Here is an 18,582-nt window from a genome sequence, read left to right as displayed (position 1 = left end):
TTGTTCTTTTCCCTGCTGTAATGAGTTCCATGTTATGCTGCAGATGTAATGCATTTGTGCATAGAGCAGACTGCTCTTTGCCAGAAAGGGTGCATGACTTTAAAAGGAGAGATCCTCAGATGATAAAGGATAACAGAGACACCTTGTTTAGAACTATGCTATATCCGTAGCTTAATTTTTGTATACTATGATTGTTTTTACTGAGTGAATAAGCTAAACTACCTCATTTGTTTAAGCAATATTAAACACATGCTTTTTTAACGTTTATTACTGTAAAATTGTACGAAACAGAGGAGAATGACTCAATATATTAATTATTACAATTCTATATTTATTAATAGTAGTAATAAAAATAATTATGATGTTCTTTTAGGGAAATATAATGGAGAAGAAAACAGTTCTAGAAGAACTTCTTTTAAAGAAGTCACAACAGAAGAAAAAGATATCACCAATTAATTACAAGAAAAGGTTGTTTGTTCTGACGAAAGCAAACCTTTCTTATTATGAATATAACAAAGGGGTAAGAAGTATTTTTTTTAAGTAAACTGTTTTAAGATTTTCCAGTGTCACCTTATTCCTCTAGTTGTCTTCTCTTTAACTTCACCAGACATTATGTGTTAGAACAACAGGTGTACTTCGTTTTGAGTAGAATTATAGGATATCATATCCTAGTTTCAGTTCATGAAAACACTTAGCTGCAGGCATAGGACTGTCTCTGTTCAGAACAAGTCTTACAGTTGTGCTTACCATTGAGCATCTGTTTGTGTCCTTCCAAGGAGAACTTAAGCAAGTAATTAACATCGGCATGTTTACACATTGTCTTGAACAGCAATGTTTTCCTTGTCCAGGCTTACCTTTGAACTGATGTAAATAACTGGCTTCAGAAGTTACTTCTATGAGGCATAATTGGTTCAGAATCTCATCCCTCAGCTGCCCAAAGCAGATGGTTAAACTATCTTTGTTTCATAAGGAGTGACTGTGTAGCACAAAAGGATGGCTTTCCACTCAGATCTCCCATCAGGAATGCAAATATATGTCCAAGACAACTTATTTTTAAGTTTTTGCTCCAATCTGTAGATTTGGACTCCTGCTGTGAGTTACATCCCATTAAAAAACTGCAGGGAAGCTCAGAGAGAACAAGCTGCATTACCTTAGCAAAATTATGAATGCCACAGTTTGGCTTCTGGTTTGCACTTAAGGTGTTTTCCTCTTAATTCCTCCTCCATTTTTTCCTTCTAGTCTTCTCTTCTTCCCTGTACTCCTGCAGTTGCAGCAGATGCTTTCTCAGATGTAGGGCTGTGTCCTGTAATTAATGTAACTGATTTATAAAGGAATTTGATTGATATGTTAGATGCAGGTAGGGTACCAAGGAGGTTTTTAACCACTTTTCTTTTAAAGTTCAACAGACCTGAAGCTATGGCTTATACAGCTTAAACCATGAAACTGTACAAAACAGTAAAACTATAATATTTATTGTGTTAAGATTAGTTTACCATCTGCTATGTTTGTTCTCTCTTAGAAAAAAGGAAGCAAAAGGGGATCCATTGAGATTGAGAAAATCCGATGTGTTGAGACAGTGAATCTTGAGGAAACAACACCTCCTGCAAGACAATATCCTTTTCAGGTTAGCCATGGACTGTGTTTCATTTACATATCAAAATGGTTGGACTTGATGATCTTGAAGGTCTCTTCCAAACAAAATGATACTGTGATTCTATGAAATATGACAGTCATCCTAAAGTTACACTTACTAATCCTGTCCTGAGTGGTGATACCTAATACTGTTGAGTGCTGCTGATAATTACAACAAATAGAAAATCAGTCTCTATCATTGAAGGTGTGACTTGCTGAAATATTTTTTAATTGACTGTGATATCTTTTAGATCAAGTTTTGTTTCTTTTATGTTCAAAGGTCTATCAGACATTTGCTTTAATATTATCTGGAAGATACAGATCACTACACTGATTATCACTTGTTTTAAGGCACAATTAAGCACTTAAAAATTCTTATTTTAATTCTCACTGCCTCTTTCAACTTAGTTTTTTTTGGCCTACAATACTAAGTGCAAGATTTGACTCCTGACTGCCCGATTACCATTCAAATGTGCCATAGTCAGAAAATCCAAGGCTACATACACCTTTTATCAGAAGATGAAGCTGCACAAAGCTCTACACACGTTTAAGAATTAAATGTGATGAGAAAGCCATAACTTCAAATTTGCTGCCTTTCATCCGTTTCAGTTGCCCAGCTTGGGTTCCTTCTAGACCCCCCATCAATCTCGATTCTATGGGCAATGGGACACGCAGATGTGAGAAGTGGCCGCAGGTTCCCTTCAGGAGTGCCACTGCCAAACAGTGCAACTGCAAGCAGCAGGCTGCTAGAGTGAATAGCAGGGTCACTGAATAGTGCGTTAATTCGTGACCCTGTAATAATTGCCATGCCCAAGGGCAACCTCATGAGAGAAACTTCATATTTCACTGCCTGGTTGATCCTAGGTGTCATTCCAGTCTTCCTTTCCCTCTCCCTCTCCCAGTTTTATGGCACTGAATGGCACATTTATGTTAAATTAGTGTATTTATGTCAGGAGTGCATAATTCAATTAAGTGGGGGAAAAAGTGTATGCTATAGTTTATACAGGGTGGGTGAGTCTGTTCTGGGAAGGAGGATCTCTAAAGATTACTTAGGATCATGATAGCTGAACATAAATTCCCAGTGTGATACTGTGGCCAAAGGAGCTAATGGCATCCTTGGCCATGGAAGCAGGCAATATTGAGTGAAAGCACTCAATGTATTTTGACACTACTGTGATCACCAGGAGAATATTGTGTCTAGTTCTGGTGACTATAATTGAAGAAAGATGTTGTAAACTGAAGAGAGGTCAGAGGAGAGACTTGACAATGACTAATAGATTGGATGAATAACATATTAAAGATAAAAGCTCACAGGGCTCCACCATTTAACTAAAGGAGACAGGAAACAAATTGATCAGTTGTATATACTTACCAGTGGGAGTACACATTTAATAACAACAGTTCTTCAGTCTAACAAACAAAAGCAACAAAGTGGCATTTGAAATTCAGTGCAGATGACTAAAAAGCAATGTACACGAGGGAAATGAAACTCTGACCTAACACAGACACACGCACAGACAGACAGTACTAAACATGATCCAAAAAGCAAAGCAGATGTTAGCAATTATTAGGTAGGCATCAAACAAAGCTAGCAGAAGGTAGGCTGAAAACAAGCAAAAGAAGCTGACCGTTGACATTGTGTAGCTGAGATGTAGGATTACTAACTGCAGGATGTTGTAGATACTAGTTATTTGCTTAAAAAGGCAATTGAGTGAATTCTCAGAAGAAAAACACCTCTCAAAGGCCATTAATTATAAATGCATTGGATCAGGATTCTGATTACTGTGCAGCTGCCCTAAGCATGTACTTTGCCTCAGCATTTGTTACTGGACACTGTCAGAGACAGGTTCCTGGCTTCGGTGAGCCTTTGGTCTGGCCTTGTGTAACACAAGCCAGAAGCTGGAAGATGAATGTGGAAAAACTGAAGTGCAAAGAAAGAGTTTGCATGTGGGCTGTAAGGTCTTCTGTACATAGAAGATGGCAATATCCAGAAATATTCGGTACTGTTTTTTGTTTCTGCAACTGTGCTTTCGGGCATGAACCACTTTGGTTAAGGCAGTACATATTTATATTTATATGAAATATGAAGTATTTATATGAAATGGCAATAATATGTGACCTCTGAGAAACATTACTAAGTTGCTGGAGTTTGATGTGGGTCCACAAAGCCTATTTTTTGGGTTCCCATCCCCTTTTCCTCTCCCCTCCCGCTTTCAGGCAGTACAGTCTCACCATGCTGGCTTTCCCAACCTGTTCCAGGTTGTGTACAAGGGTGGACTTCTCTATGTCTATGCCGCTAATGAAGAGAGCCGGGAGCGGTGGCTTGCAGCTTTGCATAAAGGTAACAGTATTCTTTTGTGTAGCAAAATATTCAAATAACATGAGGAGAGATAGGAAAATGCTCCTGCCTCATCATGTTGTGCCCTTCTTTGTAATTTGTTTTTAGTCTCTCTCACACTTCAGCACTGACTGGTTAAAATGCATGGTACTTTCAAGAAGGGATTAGAAATTTTAAAGGTTGAAGGTTTCAGTGAGAAATAAAGCAAAATAAAGTGCTTTTTAAATTACTTTTAATGGGCATTTTTTAATCTTCATCATATGTTCAGCCTTTGCTGATGCAGATTAATAGAGCACAACCATTCCTGATGTGTCTAGTATAGTGCTTACCTGCATAAATGCCATTTTGATAACCAATACTATTAGTGTTTTTTCCTTTGTATTTTCCTCTTTTTTTTTTCAAGGAAATTTCTATTGTTTTCAATGAAGCAAAATCACAGTAATGCAAACGTAAGTTATAAGCAGAAAACTGTGTCCCTGCGTAACTCCAGTGAAGGCAAAAGCCTCACATCGAATAGGGCATCTCTCAGGCATGCCAGCCATTGTAGGAACAGAACAGGCTGTCTGAACAAAAATAGGCTGTGAACAAATATTCTCCTCAATTTTACTAGTAAGGCTGTGTATGAGCTACCTCTCTGTGACTCACTTTGCACACACGGAAGTGAGGATATGTCAATTAATTTAGCAAAGTTACGAAGCATGTGGACCAGAAGCATTCAACAAACTACACCAAGCCTTCTAGAAACCAAGTTTTATAGTAATATTTTTGGTGAAAAGTAAGGTTGTGTAAGTGATATATTTTGTAATGCTCATGAGACAAATAGCACAAATATTCAAATGCCTACAAGCCTTTTAAAAAGTGTATGAAAAGCACTTGTCATAAAGGGGTGTCCTGATCCTTTTGCAGAACTCTTGCATGTTCAGAAATCTTGGGTTTACACTGGCTCACTGCAGCACAACTGAAAACCTGTCCTGACACAACCAGTTTTTAAAGTCTTACTCTATGGCTTCAACATTTCTTCTAGATACCTTCTGAATCCAAAACTGCTATTACAGCTTACAGAACTAATGAATCACTAGCACAGTGATACTACTGGTGCTATTATTCTAAAGTAATGCAGTCCTTCAGATATGAAATAAATATTTCTGTGATGCTGTTCCCTTTTGATGTGCTTAAATAAGAACTGTATTTTAACAGATAAAAGTTAGTTTGATTTGCCATATAGTGTGTTAAGTATCAGTGAATATAATTTTCTTACAGTAGATAGTTCTAGGAAAATACTCGGCATATTTTGATATATGAAAATGTTTTCCTTTAATTACTTTTATTATTGATAGTGAAATCTTTATGAGATCCATGATTTTGAATCATAGCTGTTGGATCCTGTTTTGGCTTTGGGTGTTTCACTGGATTGTATTGTATCTCCTTCTTTACGCTCAGTTTCTTTCTCAGAGAGACAGGTAGCTGGGGGTTATGGATTTCAGGTTTGAGTTTGCATAGAGGAACATGGTATAGAGATAAGAATGGTATGTCTACAGCTAGTAGTTGGTAAGCACTCTGGGGTCCCATGGTTGGGTGAAGCAGACTATTGATCATAAGGAACTTTCCCATTTTGCAGCCAGTCATGTTCTCTTTGGTTTCTTTGTGCTTTCCAGAAATTAAAGACAATTCTGATTTACTAAACAAGTACCACAAAGGATTCTTCATCAATGGGAAGTTTCTCTGTTGCAACCAGACATGTAAAGCAGCCCCTGGATGTACAATTTGGGAGAAATGTAATGTGTTCTATTATTTGTTTGATTACTCATTGATGTTTTTAACAATACTGTCAAATCACATGGACATTTAAGGCAGTGTAATGATTATAAAAGCTATCTACTTAACCTTTTCGTGTATATGCTAAGCTCCTTTCATCATCGTAGCAGCTATACATTGTAGCTTATTGTATACCGGGGGGAAATAATACACTAAATTATATCTGCTGTTTGGTCAGAAAATTAGTCATATTTTTACTCAAAAAATAAACTAGATGGGATTATTTTTGTCCCTATTCTTCAGATTCTACCTAAATTGTAGTATTATGCTGTAAGGCTCTTCTAGTAATGAGGTCTTGTAAGCTGGATGGTTAGGAGGAATAGAAGCTCAGCGCGAGATGTGTACAGATGAGTGTAAAACAATACAGTTTCATAAATAAATAGAAGTAAAACTCTTATATAAATATATAATATTTATATGATGTTTTATAAACAGTGTGATTTAATTTGCAGCACTTTTTTATTTTAATATGCTTTTCTAAACTATTTTTTTTAGAACTTAGTTGCAATTATTTAGGAGTTTTAGGGGTTTTATGTAAAGTTTAGGTTTTATATGTAAAGACTGAAAGAGGAAAATCTGTAAATTTGTGACCTTCACAGACTTCACATTTTCAGAAGTGAAATATCTCATGTTTGTGTACGTGCTTAACAAAAGGCCACTTTTGGGAGAGGATACTGAAGTTTATGAGTATTTGGGCTTCAGCCTTTTAAAGCTTGTTTATTTGGCATTGTAGAACACTGGTAGATCCACTGATTTCAGTCATGATTTAATCTTGGTTGTAAGCATTTTCAGTCACAATAAATTAAAAGTTAAATCCAAAAATGTAGGTGGAAACAGTTAGGAACCTCATTTAGTTCTGTGAGACTGTCTGTAACAGTCATTTGCTTTTGAAATTTGAAATTAATGATACAGGTTTATCTGCAATTACTACAGGCTTCATCATTATGGAACACTAAATAATGTGAAGAGTTGTGAGCTGATTTGTAATGGTAGTTTGAATAGCTTCATCTAGCTTCAAACCCACCTGTTATAAAAGTAAGTAAGGCCATGAAAGCCCTGATCAGTGGCAAGGGCAAGGAAATACTTCATTACCAGTCACGTATGGCTTAACCAAGAGAAGAATTAAAAAGAGAATTTTTGTATACTGAATGCTTTGTATATGTCTCAGATAATAATGCATGCAGGATAATGTGCTGTATCTACTCTAAATTTCTTCCTAAATAAGTTCCTGAGGCTGCTAACAGAGATTGCGGAGTACACCTTGTGTATGTAAGGATGGTTCCAGACAGTGTAAGTGTTGTAACCACTGGGTAATTGAAAGCAATATATCTTAATCACGGCATCATAGACCAGAAATGTCAGTGAAACAATTTCAAAAATAAAGCATACATGTGTTTCCCTCTGTATGCAGTCAAATTGATCACAAAATGATGCAGTTTTCAGTTCTCAGGGAAGTGAGGAGGGGGGTCGGCAGCACTGCTGCTACGTTGGCGTTCCCAAGGGCTGACTTCGGTCTGTGTAGGGCCTGGCTGACAGAGTCCCCGGGGAGGCAGTCCCCGGGGGCAAGGAGGCCAGGAAGGCTGGACATTCTGCAAGAAGGAAATCTTAAAGATGCAGGAGCAGGCCATCCCATGAGCTGAAAGGTGAACCGAGGGAGCTGGCAGAAGTGCTCAGTGCTCACCGAGCCACTTCCCACCATTTATCAGCAGTCCTGGCTAACCGGGGAGGTTCCACTGACTGGAGGTTAGAAAAGGGGCGCCCATCTACAAGAAGGTCCAGAAGGAGGTTACAGAGAACTACAGGCCTGTCAGCCTGGCCTCAGTGATAGGGAAGGTTATGGACCAGATCATCCTGAGTGCCATGACACGGCATGTACCGGACAGGCAGGTGATCAGGCCCACTCAGCATGGGTTTGTGAAAGGCAGGTCCTGCCTGACTGTCCTGATCTCCTTCTATGACAAGGTGACGCACTTAGCGGATGGATAAGAGAAAGGCTGTGGATGTTGTCTGCTAAGACTTTAGTAAAACCTTTGACACCATTTCCCACAGCATTCTACTGGAGAAAGTGGCTGCACATAGCTTGGATGGGTGTACTCTTCACTGGGTAAAAAACTGGGTGGACGGCTGGGCCCAAAGCGTGACGGCGAATGGAGTTAAATCAAGATGGCGGCCGGTCACAAGTGGTGTTCCCCAGGGCTCAGTATTGGGGCTGGTTGTGTTTAATGTCTTTATCAATGATTTGGATGAGGGAATCAAGTGCACCCTCAGTAAGTTTGCAGACAACACCAAATTGGGTGGAAGTGTTGATTTGTTTGAGGGTAGGAAGGCTCTGCAGAGGGATCTGCACAGGCTGGACTGATGGACGGAGACCAGTTGTGTGAGGTTCAACATGGCTCAGTGCCAAGTCCTGCACCTGGGTCGCAACAACCCCAAGCAACACTACAGCCTTGGGTAAGAGTGGCTGGAAAGCTGCCTGATGAAAAAGGACCTGGAGGTGCTGGTCAACAGCCAGCTGAATACAGGCTGGCAGTGTGCCCGGGTGGCCAAGAAGGCCAACAGCATCTTGGCTTGTATCAGAGATAGTGTGGCCAGCAGGACTAGGGAAGTGATCGTCTCCCTGTACTTGGAACTGGTGAGGCTGCACTTCGAATACTGTTTTGAGTTTTGGGCCCCTCACTGCAAGAAAGACATTGAGGTGCTGGAGTGTGTCCAAAGAAAGGCAATGGAGCTGGTGAAGGGTCTAGAGTACAAGTTTTCTGAGGAGCAGCTGAATGAGCTGGGGTTGTTTAGCCTGGAGAAAAGGAGGCTCAGGGAAGACCTCTTCACTCTCTACAGCTACCTGAAAGGAGGTAGACAGCTGGGGGTAGGTCTCTTCCAAGTCACAGGCAACAGGATGAGAGGAAACAGCCTTAAGTTGCACCAGAGGAGGTTTATATTGGATATGAGGAAACATTTCTTCATCAAAAGGTTGTTAAGCATTGGAACAGGCTGCCCAGGGAAGTAGTGGAGCCACTATCCCTGGAGATATTTAAAAGATGTGTAGATGTGGCACTTAGGGACATGGTTTAGTGGTGGACTTGGCAGTGCCAGGTTAACAGTTGGACTTGATCTTAAGGGTCTTTTCCAACAAACTAATCTATGATTCTAAATAAGCTAACAGAACTAGGAAAACCACAGTGCTAAATACAACCACAAATTTCCCTGAATTCATATTTTGACATAGACGAAAACATGGTTGATGGGGTTTTTTTTAAATATTGGGAGGGTGTTTGAAGTAAAAGATTAGAAAATACAGAGCTAAAGCACATCAATACCTCAGAGAAGTGAAATATCAGCTGCCATGATGCTGTTGCTACTAGTGCATAGATCTGCAAGTGAGAAAGCCTCAAGAGATACATTCTAATTAAATTCATGTTTTTTCCTTTAATTCTCCCTCTTGTAGATGTCACTCTGTGTTGTACAACTGAGTCTGTGAAACCACTGCCTCCAGGTCCTGAAAAGCTGGTATGTAAAAACATTTGAGTAACTATTTATATACTATCTGTAGTATCTAGTAGAACATAGACACTGTAAAAAAGGGAAAGACCCTTTCCCTACAGAAAAAGGCCCTAGGGCAGTAGGGAGCGCTGTGGGATGGGGTGGAGAATTGCAAACAGCCACTCACTAGAAGCTGGTATAGACCTCTAATTTGCAGTGCGGCTTCAGCATCCTTGTATCCACCAGCATGTCAGAAGGACAGATTCATCTCCCTCCTCCATGTGGCAAACCAGGAAAGCCTCAGCCAGGTTCAGTTCACTTTAAGATGCTGGTGGCAGTACTGGCTACAGCCCTTGCAGGGATGTCTTTTACTTTATATACTTATTTCCAGTGGGATCAGGAATTGCCATCAAAATTAGCTCTCTAGTGTGTAGGAGGTCCCAATGCTAGAGATGCCAAAATCTCCCCTCCATCAGCCTCACTAGTGAAAATGGTGCTCATAGTACTTGGAGAAAATATTGTAACTAAAGATGTGAACAAATATACCTGCTCTGCATAAGTGAAAAATGGTGGGTGAACTGCACTTATCTCAAGCAAACCCCAAATTGCTCTTTTCTGCAGTTGGGTCAGGAGTACAGATGCATGTTTAGGAATGTCTGTTTAGCCCAACTTTACAGAGGCAGCCTCTATATTAATGAACTGGGAAGTACATCTGATCTCTTAATGTGCTCCTTCCTGTATCTTCACTTTATATCAGACAGAAGAAACCCAGGAAGGTGGTGTCCCACCAGCACCCACTGGACACTGTCCATCTGAGAAAGGCAAGCTTTCACAGTCCCAAAGAGACAAACAGGACACCAGGATACCAAAAAGTACTACTTGTTCTTGAGTCAGCCTGAGTCCTCTAGAAATACAGTTGCTTTTGAAGGTCAACTGTTGGCAGGGTTAAGAATAAGAGTAAACTAGAAGATTTGCTTCTCTGCTTACCTTCTCATCTATCTCCTGTACAAACACAAAGGCAATAGTGGTACCTTTGACTTTAGTTTTACTGCCCAGCTTAATTATTGACATTTGTAGGTGGGAAGGAGGTAACAATTACATGAGAATAGAAGAGACCAACGTGGATTAAGTTATTATGTTTTTATCTCTTAAAAAAAGGACTAACAATATAGTCTGATATAGCCTCCTCCAAATTAAACCAGATTGGGTTTCAAAGCATGGGATTTTAATATCTCTGTTTCCTGCTTTATTTTGATTTGTATTCTGTTCTGTATCTTTAGAACTGGGTCTATTTCTTAGCTTCCTACTCTTAATCAAAAAGTAACTTAAAGAAAAAAGAAAAAAAAAGCTGGAACTTTTATGTATACAGTTGATGCCAACAGCCAGGGCTTTAAGAAACATGTAGATTATCAAGAGACAGAAGATAAAATCACAAGAGCTGTAAAATGGATTTTCAAGAAAAAGAATAATAAAGCCTCGAAAGGAAGCTATGAACAAAGAACCTTTTGACATTGTTTCTGATAATGAGATTTGAAAGTCATAGCATTGTGAACATGCAACAGTGTAACTTGTTTTGCATACCACAGTCTGTTTTGCCTGGCTTTCGTGAGGAGATGCTTTGTCTATCCAGAGAGATCATCAGTCATGCAAATCCACTGCTGAACATGATGGCTTCTTCTAGGCCTTTATGATTTATTTTTATTGTCTGCTTGAGTTCAAATAAGATGTTTTGAAAGGCAAATTTAGAAAGCAAAGACATGAGTTTTCAGATGGGTACTTCTAAATCAGGTTCAGCAAATGCAAATATAACTACCACATCTGGTTAGAACAACTTGACTTCATTTTCCCAATCCATATAATATAATCAGGTTAAGAAAACTAACACTGCCTTCTCATGGTGAGGAATACTATACATTTAGCCACAGAGCTATTTCTATAAGCTGTCAGTGCATTTTTATTTTGCCCGTTCATCTACTCAATTTGGTCATCAGAGGTATCACCATACCCCCAGCCTTCCTTCCGCCTACTTCTCATTTCATGTCCCCCACCTCTCCAGCCTCTGCAAGTCTTGCTCCCTTGCTTTCTTCCCAGCTGACCAGAGGCATTACTTTTGCGTGTAGGCAAAACTGACCAGAGGTGTTACATTTTGCATGAGGCATTACTTTTGCATGCGACATCCTGCACCTTTGGTGCCTCTGTCCCTTTCATCAGTTCAGCATTATGCCTCTAGTCTCCCACAGAGGAACTGGTTCCTAAAGAGTGATGCCATTACAAAGAATAGCGGGCACAAAGGTCCCTTCATGGGAATCACTGGGCACTTCCCCTGTGCTTTGGTAACAGCAGGAAGTAGGAGCTTCTTGCCTAAGAAACACTTTCACCTCTGCTGGTGGCTGGCATCCACTCTTTGCAATGGAAAATGATAGGTCAGACCAATACTGCAGTAGAACAGACGGAAGTCCACTGAGTGCACATATCTTCTCATGATTATGTATTGGACAAGTTTTATAGAGGCTAAAGTGAGCCAGCCCATGCTTCCAGCTCTATGGCAGGGGTTTAGTTCTGCAGACAGAAACCATTCCCCTTATGCACATCACAGCTGAATCTCAGACAGTCACCTTTGTTTCTCTCTAGATAACAGCGGCACAGTCATCAATATGAAAACCACAATAATATCACAGCCAGAAATAATAATAATAACCATTCAGTTACTATTAGGAAATGCTCCAGGGCTTTCTGCCAGTGCTGGAAATGGAAACCTGTATATATGGACACAAATCAGGACATTAATCTGTACCAGGTTACCAATGAAGTCCATCCAGAATATTGCAACTGACAAGTACACATCCAGCAGTGAAACCCAAAGGGATACAAATCTGATGTGCTCATCTTTGGCTGGTTCTTTTTTCTGGCAGGATGGACAAAGCAAAACTCATTTCAGTGATAATCACAGTATCATAGAATGGTTTGTGTTAGAAGGGACCTTTAGAGGTCATCTAGTCCAACCTCCAGTGATAATTCTTTATACCATTTGCTTTAGCCAATGCTTTGCTATTTCTTCTGTTCACACAAAAAGATGAGAACTCCCTCAGAGAACACTCTAAACATTCCACAAACAAAACACAAGAAATGAAGAAAGGAAGAAAGAACAATTAGATCTCCAAACATTACCAAGGCCACATCAAGGTGCACATCAGCTCATAAACACGTTTACTGAATATCAGCTTGCTCTAACATCACTAGATGCTTTAAAGAGAAAACAGCTTAATCTCTGTATTACAATTTTCTCTATCATTCTGACAAATTCAGGCAACTCTAATTTTTTCACTATTCCACAAAGCAAATGGGCAGTCTAAGACTTGAATCCTGCCTAACACAGGGCCTCAAGCTATAAGCTCCTTTCCACCCAAGTCAGGTGTGACCAACAAGAACCACCCTTATTGGATTGAAGTAGTAGTACTTGATGAGTAATACACCTACTTCTAGTCAAATGATGATGACTCTGCTGTGAGTGATACCTCTTTCAAGAATGAGTATCTCCACTGGAGCTTTAGTGAGATCAGATTGACACTTGGTGTGTTTGCAGGAAAAGATCATGTGTGTCTTCTGGCTCAGTGGAATCAATCAGGCATTCAGGTGGCTCTTTGGTTTCTCCTTGTTTAAATTAAGTAAAGAAATGTCAATAAAGAGAAAAGAAGCAAACATACAATCACACGGTCAGTTGGACTTGATCTAAAGGAATCACAGCTTGCTTCAGGACAGTTGACATTCTTCCCTGGCATTGTATTACAGTGGTTCTCAATCATAAATAGGTGACATTTGGAGCCTTTTCTCCTAAGCTTGTCTTATTTTCCCTCATTCTTTGCTGTCAGTGTTTCAAGTTTTCCCTGCTCTTAAAGAATTGTGATTTCTAGATTTCCTCAGTTATGACACTCCTCCTATTTCAGTGCCTTAATTTTGGATGCTTTTTTGCCCATGATTTCATTGACTTTAATGTCAGGCTTCTCATCCAAGTAATTTGTGTAGACCTCCTCAAGAATCAGTGGTGAGAGGTAGATACTTCTGTAAGATGACATATTTCACAGTAAAACATGGGTCAAAGCTGGGTAAGGTGAATCTCACGGTTACATACCTACGCTTGTTTAACTCTGCTCAGGGAAAGTTAGGCACCAAGGAGTGAGATTCCTTATATTCAATATACTTAGCAGAGGAACATCAATAAAACATAGTAAGGAAAGGGAATGATTTAGACTTACAATAGTGTTTTGCTTTCAGTGATCAGTAGTAACAATTGACTAATGCTTGTTGTGCTTCATGGTAATGTTACTGCTTATCAAAAGCCATTAAAAAAACCTAAAGTTGTTTTATAGTGCTGTGATGGGGTCTTTTGATACAAAGGACATCATCGCACTTATAGTAAAGCACAATTTGGTCATGCAGTGTCCAAAGCACACAAATTGCAACGGTTCATTAAGTAGTATCAGCTTCAAATAGGTAGCAGGTTTTTGATACAAGTCAAGTGTATCAAGTAATTCTGGTAATGAGAGTTTCCTATTACAGCAGTGTCAGCTTCCACTGAGAGTTAATTGCTTCTGGTGTCATTATCACAGAACCTGGTTCTGTTCTCACCTGTCTCACAAATGTGGAAAACAGTATCTGAACTGGGCTTCTAAATGGATAAGGAAAAGCTGCTCGTCTGTGCCCATCATCTTAGCTTTGATTAATTTGTAAATATCATTATGCATGTTGAAGATAGAAGTGATCGTGTACATGTCACATGTTATTTCTCACTGTTCTTAACCTCTTACCATTACCAATGGTAATCTCCTTACCATTTTATTTCCTCTGTCTTCAAAAGTGGAAACATAGAAGCCTGCCTCAGGTGTTATCACCAGACAAGTCAGTCCTGAATATGGCTGTGGCCCAATGCAACTGGGAGGAAACTGAAGGAAATTCAGCTTTCCGGCTTGTCAGAAGCAATAAATACTATGTATTGCAAGAGGAAGATTCTGGCTGGTGGCAAGTAAGGGATTTGGAAGGGTAAGTATGCCCTGCAGAATACTTTTGTTCCATGACCATGGTCTTCCACGTATCTCATCTTCATAGACAATGCTGCAGGCAGTCCTGGTATCTTTCAGCATCTGTGCGATAATTACCTAAGTAGCTTTTAAACATTGCTCTAGAAGCCTCATTGTCTTCTGTACAACTCCATTTTCATTACCATCTTTGGCTGCCAGGTTGAGTAAGATTTAGAACACTCACTGCCTAGTATACTAGCCAAGATAGTGTTCAGTGGCCTGATTTTTGATATGTGCCTGAAGAAGGCCTTGTGTTCAAAGAAGCTGTCAAATTTTTTTTCCAATCATTTAGTTTACGTGAATGAAAAGATAAAATCTCACCTTACAAGTGTTGCCTCTCTTGTATGCACAAACCATCTTTAGACCAACACCACTACTATTGCAATAGCAGTGACAGCACAGAAAACAGTGAGAACGGCCGAGGCACAAATCACTTACCACTTCGGTCTCTCACCAGCTTTAGCAATACTTTTCCACAAAGACAGTGCACCCCCATCTTGCACAGCATTTAATTATTCTCTTTGAGGATCAGAAGTGGAGGAATCCCCTTCAGCAATTTAAAACAAGGTATTTTTCATTAATATCCAGCTGAGGCAGAAAAGAGATTCTCTTCCCAAGTTATTAAAAGAGAAACAGCTTTAGGCGTACACTGGAGACAAAGGCACTGCAACAAACAGGAGCTGCCTGGAAAAGATAAAATTCCTTGTCTGTTCCATGATGGATACTAACTGAGTTTGATTTTATGTACTTGATAGAAATGTGGAAGGGAACAATTTTGGAGCTAGGGGATACCCAAACTGGTTTGAAACAGAATGAAATTGCTTGAACCACTGGTTACTTGAATTCACCAATTAAGTTTACAATGTAAGAAAACCAACAAATAAAGCAACCTTAACTTAAAGTATCTGCACTTTATAACTCACAAGATTGGCATACTGTTCTGGGTGAAGAAACCAGCACACAACCCCGGTAACTCAAAGACAACAATAAATTAATAATCTGAGATATGCTCTTAAATGCCTTCACTGGACTGTTTACGGCCATGTAAAAGCATATGGTACAGGCAGCTCTGCTTATTGAGCTTGAGTAGAGGGCTCCAAGGTGAATGAAGGAGCAGAGAGACATCAAGAGAAAGGGGGGCATTTACAGCTTTTTCTCTAGCTTGAGAAACTGAGACTTTTGCAGTATTGATTCTGCAAGGACAAGTCACATATACATCGTAACAAAACTCTTAAGTTCTGCTTGAAAAAAAACGTAAATCTTGTTTTCTTGGATGTAGTAGGAACAAACATCAGGAGTTACCTGCTTCACCTGTTTCCATGCACCCTCAGTCTTCTTCTCACTCTACGAAGATCTATGTTAAAAAAACTCTTCCTTTCTATGTCCATCCATATTCAAACATACAATTTATTCCTCCCATTTATTTTCCTGACGGGCACAGCATACAGCCCACCCCCTTACAATTATAGATGTCTGTTGGCCACCATAATATAGGTCCATCATGCCATTCTGTCAGCTGCTTTTAAGTGATAGCTCAGCTGTCCATATTCACTTAGTTTAGCTTCTCAATTGCATCTGGCTTTGTGTTGGGAAGAGTGCTGAGCCTACCCATTGACTTTCTGCATTCAACCTTGGATACTCTGCTGGCACCTGTTAGTCACTGGCATCCTTCATCACAGCAACTGAGATGGCACGTAATGATATTGTTGAATGTCTGCTCCAATCTTCCATATGATGAAACCAATCATGGAGGAGGAAGCCATTTCAATGACTAGCAAAAAGAGTACTTCCTTGAAATGTAATTTTCTAAAATAAATTACTTCTGTATTTTTCTACATGGTAAGTAAAAGCAGAAATGTTTTAACCATGAGCATTTCTGTTAGTGGCATTCTAAAATGTGGCTCTGATTAATCCCTTTTCCTATGTTAAGTGACCAAATTTAAGATGCAATTTATGATAGCTAAACTGTGAACTGTTTATTTTGCAGGAATGAAGGTTTTGTACCGAGCACTTACTTGAGAAAATTATCTCTGAATGATGATGAGCCAAGGTGAGTCAATATGCAGCCATCCACTGCTTAAATGTTTTCCTCACCACTCTAGTAAAGATTAGGCAATATTTCTGGAATATTTTTCTTCTTAAATAACTTTCTGAGTACTAAGCATAAGTTTCCTGAAAGGTACAGAATCAGATACAATTTGTCTTCTCGACTCATACATTAATGCAAAAAACATCAGTTGAAAATCCTGGTTTCATTTAAATCAATAGAGTTTCACCACTGACTTGAATGATGCTTGGATTTCAATCTTTTTACTCTTATTTCAGCATTAAATCAGCCTTGCTGGCACTCTTGTGCCTTTATATGTATGTGAGTAGTTCAGTACAGGATAAAAGGAGCCCCGGTCTGTCAAACTGATACATCAGATCCAACTTTTCCTTTTTAGTAAGATGACACAACATTGTAAGCATTAAAGTTGTGCCTAAATATTTGACTGAAAATCTCACAGAAACATAATAGATTGCCTCACAGTACACCATACTGAACAAGATTCAGAGGTTTCCCCTACTCTTACAGTATCCTATAAAAGCCAGCATAAATAAGAATCATTATTATTTCTGTACAAAAGGGTATTTTAGAAGCCTCTTTTTCTGCCACATGAGTTCCTGTTGTCTTGGAAAGTCTAGGTTTGTGAATTTTGGAAATCTTCCATGAAATTTTGAAAGGGTAGATGCATTCTCTTCATAAGGTCACTAAAGGGATATGCAGTTTCATTGCCTGTTACAGCATGCACAGAGAATATTTGACTTTCCAACACATTGCACAGTGGAGGAGAAAGGCTGTTCAAGTGTTTACCAAGTCATAAAAAAATCCAGACAATTAAATATGTCTCAACTTTTTGAAATATTCACCTTATACCATGGCATAACTACTCAAAAAATATATGTAGTATGACTTTTAACCCAAGGAAGGTTTTTTTCATAACTAGTTTTTCACAATTTCAGCATGTTGTTTTGTCTTCACAGGGAAAACTCCGGTGTCAGTGAACAGACATTGGCAGAAGAGCAGAGTATTGCTAAGCATGAGTGAGTATATAGAATATGTCTTTATAAGAACCTAAAGATTCTTTTGGCAGAGATTGCCTTTCCACTTTACATGTCCACTATACCTAGAGCAATGGTATCCTATGTGTGGCTGTCATAATAGTGATAATAATTATATTGTTATCAGCAACATCACTTTCCACAGACTTCCAAAGGCATGAATGTATTTGCTTTCAGACAAAAAAGTAATTTAGACAAATCAGTCTTTTACACTAAATGGATGCTTCATAAAAGTGAACTGCTATTAAGAAGGCTGCATTGGAGCTCCCTGAAGTGATCTGGCATAGCATGTTTGGCTTGTTTCCTCCATTTGGTTAATATTATGACAACAAGAAGGTTCAAAGTTAGAGGAGAATTATGCACCTCCCAGCTTTTAGGACAGCTGTGTCTGCAGAAGGCACAATAAACTACTTCTAGTAGAGCTCCTGGCATAACTTTAGAGCAGCAGGATCCTCATGTAAGGATTTACTGTAAAAAGTCAGTCACAGGGTGAGCCCAGATATTTCAGGGCAAGGAGAGCCACTGGATGACAGGAAGCAGATGGGAACTAGTGGTTTCCCTTTTATCTCATGGCCCAAAATCACACATGCAGGACAAGTCCCAGGTCTACCCTCTGGCTTTCAAAAGCAGTTTTAGAAATATTTATGATGTCTGGCATTTTTTATATGTCTGATGTGCCTTATTCAGAAATCAGCCTGTGAATAGTTAGCCAAATATTTCTCTTTGCAGTTGGTATGCTGGTTATGTCTCCCGCGTGCAGTGTGAACAGCTGCTCCATCAGAAGGTCCTACATATCCTTTATCACTTGTATATGAACAACCATAGATATGTTTCTGTGTCTGTTGTCTTTGCTATACTGTGTAGCTAGAGGATGCTGATGCTCTTCAAACAGCTGTAGTATTACAGTGCTAGAAATTCTCATGCTAACTTGATATTGATAAACAGATCTCTAAAAATGCCTCTTCTACATAAATGAACAAATTACATACCTCTGAAATAGGCTTGGAACAAAGCCACAATGAGTGCATTTCCCCTCAAAGCTCTGTTTTTCGGTTTTACCTCTAGGCCTGTGTTGTTTGACTCAGTGTGGCTTTTTCTACCAGTCACTCTAGAGCAGGGGTCCTCAAACTATGGCCCATGGGC

General features: G+C 39.3%; 1 protein-coding gene across 1 annotated transcript in view; it reads left to right on the top strand.

Annotated features, from left to right (window-relative positions):
* Nucleotides 1–382: 382 nt before the first annotated feature.
* The window catches only part of BMX (BMX non-receptor tyrosine kinase), a 29,032-nt gene continuing 10,832 nt past the window's right edge, over nucleotides 383–18,582 (top strand). Inside the window, exons 1-8 of the mRNA XM_037377935.1 lie at nucleotides 383–520; nucleotides 1,520–1,624; nucleotides 3,892–3,973; nucleotides 5,626–5,745; nucleotides 9,228–9,289; nucleotides 14,118–14,299; nucleotides 17,362–17,421; nucleotides 18,169–18,223. Of these exons, the coding sequence (XP_037233832.1) occupies nucleotides 383–520; nucleotides 1,520–1,624; nucleotides 3,892–3,973; nucleotides 5,626–5,745; nucleotides 9,228–9,289; nucleotides 14,118–14,299; nucleotides 17,362–17,421; nucleotides 18,169–18,223 (804 nt within the window). The remainder of the gene's footprint in view (nucleotides 521–1,519; nucleotides 1,625–3,891; nucleotides 3,974–5,625; nucleotides 5,746–9,227; nucleotides 9,290–14,117; nucleotides 14,300–17,361; nucleotides 17,422–18,168; nucleotides 18,224–18,582) is intronic.

This window comes from Falco rusticolus, chromosome 2, assembly GCF_015220075.1.
Source record: "Falco rusticolus isolate bFalRus1 chromosome 2, bFalRus1.pri, whole genome shotgun sequence".
In the NCBI taxonomy this organism is placed as follows: Eukaryota; Metazoa; Chordata; class Aves; order Falconiformes; family Falconidae; genus Falco; species Falco rusticolus.
The sequence above is the reverse complement of the archived record's forward strand: the minus strand, read 5'-3'. Positions and strand labels throughout refer to the sequence as shown.